The 10,750-nt window shown below is 38.5% G+C and overlaps 1 protein-coding gene across 1 annotated transcript; it reads right to left on the bottom strand.

The window, feature by feature from the left end:
- Positions 1-526: 526 nt before the first annotated feature.
- lix1l (limb and CNS expressed 1 like) lies at positions 527-10,264 on the bottom strand. Its single transcript, XM_056398740.1, has 6 exons — positions 9,086-10,264; positions 6,229-6,392; positions 5,777-5,917; positions 4,733-4,828; positions 4,223-4,300; positions 527-3,539 (listed from the first exon to the last, which is right to left on the bottom strand). Exons 1-6 carry the CDS (start codon positions 9,423-9,425, stop codon positions 3,288-3,290), a joined length of 1,071 nt encoding a protein of 356 aa, XP_056254715.1. The 5' UTR covers positions 9,426-10,264; the 3' UTR covers positions 527-3,287.
- Between the last annotated feature and the right edge of the window lie 486 nt (positions 10,265-10,750).

Raw genomic sequence — 10,750 nt, forward strand, 5'->3', positions numbered from 1 at the left:
ATATAATAAGATAAAGTATTTTCAAAAAATGGGAAATACAATACTTCTGTGGAAAAAGACAGATTTCCTTTAGGAAATATACTTTAAATAATTACTTTAAAGAATCTGACAAATATTTGTCCATGTCTGATCAAATATACTACAATCTAAAAGGAAAGAGACTGCATTATATCATTTTCATAAAAAAGTGACAAAAGCAAATTATTGAATTACATTCTTTAGACATCTCTATTCTTTAAAAGAAATTGGGAATTAATAGGCTATTCAATCATAACAGTAACATATAATTCTTTTGAGCAATTGCTAAGATACTTCTGATATGCTGTTTCAGGCTACTGTCACTGAAATACAACTCTGGTTCAACTGTGATTTAAAGAAAACTATGTATTCAAAAAACTGCTGGGTTAAAAAATAACCCAACCTTAACCTTACCTCTGGGTACGGATGAGTCAACTCAATTAAATAAAATTTTAGATAGATTTGGTTGCTCATTCTTTTACTAAGCAATGTAACAAGTGAGATGACAAACTTTTGTATCAGCCAATTTATTACATCATATAAATCTACTAAAAGTATAAACATGGAATACAAAATGTTCATAGAAAATACATACAATAACAGCCCTCAAAAACACTTAAAAACAATACTGAATAGAATATGAAACCTAAAAAACAGAACTTAATCAACACATCATGCATCAAAGCCAAGAGAAGTCTGTTTTTTTATAAAATGGATAGCAAAAAATATACTGTTTTAAAAAAAGCCTTCATTGATAATGATCACAAAGAAAGGTCAAAGGCATTTGTAAGAAGACAGTTCTGAAATTAATGGCTTGTGGTCAAAAATAACACACATTATAAGCATTGAAATTAGAAGAAAAATGCAAACACACATAATTCAAGAGCTCCAGCCAGATTCCTATAACAAGCTCATTTAAATACTTGTTTAGTTTCTCTCATTAATGACATTTCTGCTTTAGCATGAGTGCACCGGCAGTACAGTATGTTCTCAAGTCGGACTTGAAACCGATTCATGGGACGATACTGAATCTCTGAAAACACATCTGTTGTTGACATTGTTGGAGCTGTTTAGTTCAAAATGTAAAGTGAAAAGGAAAACGTGAGATTAACGAGGCTGGATTCAAGCTGCAGAACTGTGAGGTCAAAGTGTGCATTACATCAGTTCAACTGTCTATTTTAACATTTCAGCATTCACTGAAGAGCGCTGCAGGGTCTTTGCCAAGAGGACAAAATTACTTGCTGCTGCACACATATTTTATGAGCTGAGTACCAAACCAACAATATATAATGGTTATACATGTATAACAAAGGTAGTAAGATTTAATAAATCCTTCATAACAACATATTAAGGTATTGTAGCAGTAACATAGCATGTAATCCATAACATCACCTTTACATGTAAGACAAAGGATTTAAAATAGAGTAGCACCACCCTTTTAAAGATCCCATTAAATGAAAGTTAATGGGTCTAATCATTGCATGCTACCAATTTTATAAAGGCACAATGATCCCAGAGAAGAGATACAGCAATAGAATATTAAAATTGATCTGGCTTTAATCATTAGACTACATTCCCGCTTCTTTTGTTTTTTTACTTGCTGTCTCCTTAAATTTTATGTAATGAGTTTCTTCTGTTGACAATCCAACACTCAGCAGCAGCACAAGCCCGCCTGCTGTTTAACTTGCATAACTCACTGCCCACATTTCCTTCCAACCAGAGCCACATATTATCAAGTAAACTCTCACTTCCATTCCATGGGGTCTTTAAAAGGCTACTCGTTGAAATGCCTTCATTCTTATATTGTAATAAAATACATTTTAGATAGACAGGGAAATTTGAGGATATCACATTAGCAGTATAAAAGAAATCAGGTCCTTCAACATAAAATATTTGAAAGGTGATAAGTGCGAGTTACATACATTGTTTTTAGCCCGTGGACGAACACCAGCGCTGACAACCAAATTCTGCTTCCAATATCTTAAAAAACAGAAACCACAAGCAGTGGTACTGTTTTGCATTGACTACGATGACTCACACATGACTCACACATGATGAATAAGCTTGTTAAAAAGCCAAACTTCATTATAACGAAAGATCCCTCGGTTCATTTTCTGGCCCTCACTACTGTGTGACTATTTACTGTTTTTGCTGAGACCCTCACCTACATTTTAGTCTCCCAAGCACCAGCTCTTTTGATGTCCTCTAGATGAAGCACATGACAAGCACAACCTGTATCACAAGAGTAATTCTATAGTCTGAACAGCGCCGCTTTGCAGGTCCATTAGTTGAGAGCACACTGAAAATATACATTCAGCTAGTGTCATGGCCACCAAGCATACAATGAACGTTAAAATAGTTGTTGCCTTAACAAAAAAAAATAAAACAAAGTGATGGTTCACTCTCTGATTTTTCAAAAACCTGAGCTGCTATCAGAGCGATCAGTCCCCTGCTTACATTTCTGTAAAAGTACCCACAACTTTTTACATGAGCCAATAAGTATTTCTCAATGCTTACTGGAATTGTCACATACTTACATTATATTCTCATTACAACTGGTAGGATAAATGTCTATTATACCCATTATGGAAAACCTCATTGTGAAGTACTGACATTGTAAGGGATCTTTTATCCCCTTCCTTGCGGCTTTTGCTGTTTCTGTGATAATATTTTAGAAATACTCTGTTTATTAGTGAACACAAGGTACATGCTATCATGGTTTAAAGCTTGTTAAAGAAAGGTATGTACTCTCTTTTGCTACTTTTTACCACTTTCACTTGCCAGAGTCCACAATACTACTACTAAGTACTGTACATGAATGCACCAAAAACATTAAAGAAACGCGCTGGTTTGACTTAAAAATGATCTTCACCTCATATGAGTTTGGTTTTTGGGGTCATATTACCGTATGACCTGTACATTCACTGATGAAAGGCAGGTTTTGTTTGTTGCAGTATGAAATAAAGAAAAAAAACATGTACACTCCAGTAAGCTGGTATGCCAAGCAAGTTTACAGGTATTAAAAAAAAAAAAGCACTGATGTCCTGTAATCACTAGGCACGAAGAGGTAACGGCTATAGCGGCAAATGTTTGTTTTATGGACGGATGTGCATACTGTAAAAATCAAGGCCTGATTACCTGGTCCTCACAACAACACACAAGATACAAAACCTAAAAAAATCAGATGAAGCATCTTTATCTCTATGAAATGTTCAATACTGTTACCAGGAATCCTACGGAATGTGAAGGCTTGTTTCCACGTGTTAGGTTTAGTGTGATGGCAGGGTGGCGGTGTTGGCTGCACTGAGCTGACCCACAGCTAACATCAGGATATCTTTCTTCTCCTTGTAAAAACGCAGTTCTCTGCCCGCCAGCCTGGCATCTTCCAGTTCTCGCTCCGTGGAGGCCAGCTCCTGCGCAATCGTGCCCGCTACGCTCTGTTCCCGGTTCACCCAGTCGGCGGCCATCTGAGTGCGCATGTCATCATCCAGAGCCCGGTGGGAATAGTGAGCCAGCACCTCCTGCAAAGTTCAGCAACATCGAAGAGTCAAAGGGTGCATTGCATTGACCGTCAAGTCAGGATGTAGAAAGATTCCTGTGAATCCTCAGTCAACGAGCCAGTGGAAACAAGTGTTGCAGTTTTTATTCTTTAGATTTCAGGTTAAGAATATATGGCATAATATCTCACATTTGAAAGTGTGTGATGATTTGCATTACAGATAAGCAACCTGGAGGATAAACTGTCGGGCAAACAGAAATTATATTTTAAACTATGTTTTCTGATACTCTAAACTTACTAGTGGAATGAACTGCAAACCAAACTTAGTATTTCTCTGAGGGATCTTAAACTTCTCCAAACTTTATACATGTAATTTGTTGTCAGGTCTCTAATGTAAAAGAAATCTTGAGCCCAGTGAGACTCAACGATTAAACAAAACTTAACTGACTAAAATCCATCTTTTAGGTATGTTAGAATTTATAAAGAAACTCCTCTCTGGTGTCCTTATTTTCCAGCTTGCCACTGCTCTCTAAACATTCATGGTGAGAAGGAAAAATGTCTGATCTATCTGGAACAGTCCTTGTTATGTAGAAAAACACATCATATAATTAGTTCACTTAAAAACTTAATGTAAAAGCTGAAAGCCGCTGCTGTACTTGGATAATTGAACCCATCTGTGAGATGGGCTTGAATCTCTTGCAGTACCTGTCGGGAACACTGTCGTTCTCTCATGGCTTTGAGGCTTCCATTCCAATGCAACAGCTGAAACACAGTCATCAGCTCCTGAACACACAAACACAGCCAAGCCAGCAGGAATATGAGACCAAACTCACTTCAGAACACTCAATATTTAGCAATTCAGTAGTGTAAACCATGCATGCTGTCTCCAGATGTCTAATTTCCAGTTAGAAATGGGGTTAGGATGTTCTAGCTTCAAGCTCATGTGGGCTCAAACTACTGTATGTAACCAGTGGAGGTCCATGAGCTGCATCCACACGAAATGTTAGTATATTTGTCAAAGGGTGTCACTGGTACGCTAGAGGCATACAAGCTAGAAATCTCTTTAAAAACATTTTAGGTAGCTATTACACCTTCATGCTCCTCACATGCAAAATGTTTATAGATGCCACTTTGTTATTCTCACACTCCTCTAGTGCGCCTGACTAGCATAAACTGCTACTTAACACAACACAGACATTCCTGATATGTATGCACCTGAAACTCCAGCATGGATTTTCCTTTGTTGGACTCAAGCATGAAGCGAAATGCTCCAATTCCCGTGTTGGGATTGTCAGCCTCTTCTCTGTTTCCCTGTGAACGTCAACAGGCAGTTAATGACCGTATGCTGTATATGATGGCTTACATGCTTGGACTTTGAGGTCGGCCACAGACACTGAGGAGAATGACTAACATATGATGCATTTACTTTCTTGCACATTGATATCTTTAAGGTACCCTGTGATGTTATGACCACTAGTAGTGCTATGGAGCATGTTTTTGCAAGTGGGTCCCTGTTTTGTTTGTGCCGGTGCTCACATATAATGACCGGATTCACATTCCTGGCAATGGTTTCACACTAGTCCTCTGATCGACAGGTGTTGGTAAGAAATGCAGAAGAGTGCCAGCACGTAGCTTGATAAAATCAGCTTAGCAAATGTTTCACAAGAAAGAAAATGCAAACCACACATTGATTAAGATTACTTAAAGATACACTCCATGTTTGTAGAGGGTAATACTGACTGTGCGCAAAAAAACTTCAGTTGACTCCACAGAGCACATTTTAAGTAAGTCCCTGTGAGGAATTTCCTTGGTAGTTTGTTTTCAAAAATTCTATTTTCCGTAAATAAGTTTTCTTCCTCGAGAGATTTACTGCATCTGTTTTCAATAAAACTAAATAGGAGCCACCATGCCAAAAGTGAGTGAGTGAGTATGGGAGCCCATCCAAGGCACCAATATTTTACTTAATTTTGACTGCACTGTGCATATTTGCAAAGCAACTACTGGATTTCAAAAATCACAGTGTGCAATTTGCAGGAGTTACTTCATACACAACAGGCTTATGGCATACCTCCACATGTACCGTGAAAACACATTTATAGCTACTGCGTTACACTTATGAGACCTATACAACACTTACACTACACTATTTATACTTATCCCCTAACCATGGTACCAGTGTGGAGGTCTAGGAGACTGAAGGTGCATAGCAGCTACATATATATTTAAACACGCATCTTTCAGAAATTTCTCATAACTTACATTGAAGGAGGCCAGGGCCTCACTCACACTCTTCTCAATGAAGTCGTCTGTGATGCGACGAGACGGATGTTCATTGAAAACAGAGTTCATGAGGGCAATCTTGGCAGCGCTGCGTCTTGCCTCTGCCTTGGTGGGACAGAACTGTCAAACAGTGAAGAAAGTGTGCATAAGCACCAGTCAGATACAATCAGATATGTACTGTACAGTCAAAAGGCTGAAGACCGCCAGTGTTTATATGGAGTAAAGCTAGCAACAGTGTGCAAAGATCTTAAGTGCCTGTTTTCTGGTCTTGTGATTGAATCCATACTTGGTATGTTGCGGTTGCAAGCATGTTGGAATTTTGTAAGCTTGTAACATGGTGCTTTAATGACCCTTTTTTCTTAAACAAATCATACAGTATGAAGTGTTTCTCCATCACAAAGCAAAAAAAAAAGAAAATGCAGATTCTGTACCTGGAAACTTCCGAAGCAGCTGCCTCCTGGAAGACTAACATAGCAAACATATGGTGGGCTGTTGGATGGGACCATTTCATAAACAACTAAAGCTCCGTTCCGCAGGTCAGCCCCTCTGCTCAGCTTCATCTGCCAAAACTCCTGTAAAGCTTCCACCACGTTTACTAGACGGAACAGATAAGTAAACTGTCACATTGTGATATATGAACCCTGTCTTTTATCAATAACCCTATTTATAGAAAAAGATATTATAGTGCCTAGATATCTAAATGCTTTTTGCAATCAGTTTGCATTCAAAGTGGCATTAGTCCCTGGCTGTGCTCTGTAACATCCTCTCTAAACACAAAGATTGAAAGGGTGGGGGAAGGTCATTTCAAGGATGCCAGGGGATTTTCCTGAAAAGATTTAGGTGGCTGCCTAGAGGAAATTCTGCATCACCTCAGAGGAACTGCTTAAAGAAACACTCGCTCAACGCTACAGTCTATGTGCTCATGAGAGAAGGCTCCATGTACGAAACAACAGCAAAGAAAAGTCAAGTCAAATTTGCAACTCAGTCATAAATAATTATTTGGGTTTGGGCTTGGGTTTGGGTTTGCAGGGAGATGTGAGTGCAGCCAACATTATCCAGGTCTCTTTCACTTCTGTTACCTCTCAGCCCGTTCCTGCTGAGCTCTCACTGTTTGATACGAACACGGGCTCACTGCTTCTCTCTCACACACAGAGTCTGGAGCCTGATCAGTACGTTTTGGGGCTGCAGCTTTGCCAACCATAGACATGAAAAAAATACAAAAGCGTATTCTGACATCAGATATATAAATCCCTAAACTGCAATCCAAGTAATTTTGTTATTGCTCTTACTGTGTGGAAGCAAAATGCTCACTATAAACTGTTCTCTTGTTGTAGCCAAATATAAAGTAATAACTTATGTGCTATTGTCAAAGTTGTGATGTTATTTTCACAGCAGACTACATCAATCCATACTGTTCTCTATTTCAAAAATTATAAAATGTATTGTTTATCATAAGTATCCTTCCAACTACATGGAAGCACTAGATGTATAACAAGCCACTGGATGTACTGTAGGCTATATACACAGTACTTTCCCTAACACAGAGGCCACCTAAAGTAAACCCAACAAACCCAGTTCTAACCCTGACAAAGAGTGATTTTTGAGCATCTATAGGGTTCAGGACAGTGATAAGATAATGCATTTCCTTAAATATAAAAGACAAAGAGTCAGGAAATATTGGGAGATAGCAGAGGATGATATATTATATGTGACAGCGGTGCTGGTCCAAGCTCAGACCCACAAAGCGGCAGTTAACGTGACACGTGACTCCGACCACTGATCCACCAGAAGCACCCTGTTTCCACACTTTTGAGCACAAATCAAGTACAAAAACTTGCACTAGGTCTTGTGTGATCAGGAGAGCTTGCCAGAGCTGTATTCACCAATCATTATATTACGACTCTCTAAGGAATTAAGTAGCTTTTGGATGGAAAGAATGCACTGATTTGACAAAATGTAATGTATTGCAGGCAAGTAAAAGTAGACTGCCACATCAAAAAATTTATATTCATCAACCATGGCAGGAATGAGGGCTTTTTAACTTATAACGAACAGAATTATTAGCATGTCTTTATGGTGTTTTATTGTATGATATGAAATGAAAAATGTAGACAAGCCAAATAACATCATAATATGGGTAAAATTATTATTTCCAAAAGACAAAATATGACAGATGTGTTTGTTTTTTTTAAACATTGTGATAATTTATCTAAAATCCTTTTTTCTTCCCAAGAGTAATCACTAAATTGGAGCAACATTAAGACAAAGCTACAGCCAGTCTACAATCTTTATGGTGCTGCCAATGTTGATGGTGTTAAGTAGCCTAAACGGGATAGAGGAGGAGAGAGGCTGTTAGTCAGAGCACAGAGGGACAATCTTTTGGAAATAAATCCTATTAGCACAGGACAGGAACACTTGTATTAGCCCCAACTGCCAACATTATTGCAGCTTTTGGTTAGTTTTAAGCTTCTCGCCGATGTGCGTCAGTGATAGATAACTACATTAAAAAAAAAGATGAGTAAACTATGACCACCAGATGAACATCATCAGAGAAATTAACACAAATTTAAGCACAAATCAAAGTTTTCAGGAAATTTTAAGTTCAAGCTTTTTTGTAAGAAAGGTTCTTGTAAAAATTACACCTATCTGGTACTTTGTTTGTCTTAGTGCTGTGGTGTATAGTTTGGATATGATATCAAATATTCTGGTCATATCTGAAAAGATGGATAAATTATTTTTCTCATTTTAAAAGGGCTAACATGACTTTACAGATATATTTACTACTGGCAAATTTCTTTTTTCACAGTTCACAGTACATGACCAGTACTGTAAAGTGTCCCATGTAAAATGAATTTAATGTAGTTATAATTCATGGGTAGTTCATAATAGAATTCATAATAGTTTATTGTTCGCAGTTGTAAGCCCCCCAGAGCCGTGGTAGTTAATCCTATAATGACAAGGCTGAAGCAAAGGTTACTATAGCTCTATAAATATAAGAGGAAAACTCCTGAGAAACATTATGGTGATATTACATCTGGTGAAAATTGCCATAGCTCACATTAAAACAAGATAAAGTCCATATATATTTAAGCTGCGTAGCTAAACATGAACATGACAGCATGTATGTTTATGTTTTTCGTTGCTAATCCACTTCCAAACAAATGGCGCAGCTAAAAGTGGCTTTCTGCTCTTCTAAACTCCCCCTCCCCAAGTAAACTGAAGCTGTATCACACTGATTACCATCATTATTTCCACATTTAACGGGTCATTATCACCACCAGACGTTACCTCTGCCGTAACCTTGTGTGTGTTTGGCGAAGCTGCGGACAACAGCCTCCACTGCCTCCTTCAGCACCGCCGGGTTCCCCGGGTTACAGTGGCCGGTAGCCCCCGGCCCCAGTCCCGCTCCGATACCGCCGTAGAGGCTGTGTAGCTGTAGCGGAGGCGGCGGCGGGGGAGGCCCGGACGAGGCGGCCAGAGAGGCCGGGGAGGGCAGCAGCGGCGCGATGGGGACCGTCACCCCGGGCCGGAGAGAGGAGCGGAGGGTCCCGGTCGGTCCTGAACCGAATCCAATCCCTGGCTGTAGCCTCTGAGGGCGGATACTGTCCGGGATAACGTTAGATTCCATTGTCCCAACGTAACGTCTGCGAAGTCCGGGTCTGGAGGAAATGTGTTCCGATCAACCCCGACGGCTTCAGGTTCAAACACGGTCTGTAGGGGCTGAATGAACAAAGTGTTAGCAGGCTTTTGTCAATCACAGCCAGAGAAGTACTCAGCCGACGTTCCTTCGACACTTAACACTGCTGCTATGCATCCTCACTCTCTGGATTAGACTGCGGGGTTGTCAGTCAAATGATGCGTTCAAGGCCTCCTGGTAGTTTCCTGGCTCTGATTTAAAGGACCAACACGGCAGTATTTTTTATGTTTCAACCATATTTATCTGTGGTTTCAGCTCTTTATTTATCATTTACTGCATTCTACATATCTGTTTGATGTCTTTAGTAATTGTGTGCTTTTTTTTTTTTTAAAAGCATATAAAGTGTATTTGTATGATTATAATATCTGTAATTTATTACACTGTGCATTCTCAGGATGTTGTAGTATGTAGGATTTATTCGTTAACTCAGTCCAGTGTTAGTCGGTTTCTTTGTAAAAAGTCTAACATGTCTGTTTTATATGCAGCAAGTCATTTAATGTGACAGAAACTTCTCTTAAATTAATCCATGTCTAAATACTGTAATTTTACTGCTGTTTTTTTCTTTGTTCTTTGTATATTGTTTATAGCATGTCTGTTCATCCTTGAAAAAGAGACTCCTCTGTTGTCTTCCTGGTGTTTCTCCCATTCTCCAGTTGAAGGATTTTCCTTATTCGAACTGAGGGTCTAAGAATACAGGGTGTTGAATGCTGTACATATTGTAAATCCCATTGAGGGAAATTGGTGATATTGAGCTATATAAAAAAATATGTTGTGGCTTATAAGAGACAATAACAGTAACCAGACCTTGACTTTGATTTACAGTTTTATTTTAAGTAGGTCTTTAAAATCTAATGGAATAAAATAAACAACACTTTCAACTTTTGATATTCAGTTTTCATTTTGAGGCTGTGTTTAGTGGTGTTATAGTGATGGACCAAAATATACAGCCAGATGTTTCTAATGTTTTGCGCAATACCATCCATACATGAGGATGACCAACTATCAGAAACTCACCTATTAATAATGAAAGATGTAATGCCTCTAAAAGAAATAAACAAACAAATGACACTTTATAGCAGTTTACAGCAAGCAGAGATTTGTGCTGAATGCTTGTTTGTACTGCTACTTTGTTCATCTAATAGCAATAGTTAAACAAAAAGTGAAAAACATGCTGTAGTTATAACGCTTGTTGTTATTTTTAAACTAACAGATGCTAAAATTTCATTTTTCTGCCATATCAGCATCAGAAAGATGCA

Source organism: Seriola aureovittata, chromosome 16 (genome assembly GCF_021018895.1).
Source record: "Seriola aureovittata isolate HTS-2021-v1 ecotype China chromosome 16, ASM2101889v1, whole genome shotgun sequence".
In the NCBI taxonomy this organism is placed as follows: domain Eukaryota; kingdom Metazoa; phylum Chordata; class Actinopteri; order Carangiformes; family Carangidae; genus Seriola; species Seriola aureovittata.

Bases quoted from the DNA above. Each gene is read 5' to 3' on its own strand.
- lix1l (XM_056398740.1), bottom strand. From the start codon at position 9,425: ATGGAATCTAACGTTATCCCGGACAGTATCCGCCCTCAGAGGCTACAG. The intron at 6,393-9,085 runs GTAACGTCTGGT...TGTTCCGTCTAG, and splicing joins CACACAAGGTTACGGCAGAG to TAAACGTGGTGGAAGCTTTA. The intron at 5,918-6,228 runs GTACAGAATCTG...ACTGTTTGACAG, and splicing joins GCTGCTTCGGAAGTTTCCAG to TTCTGTCCCACCAAGGCAGA.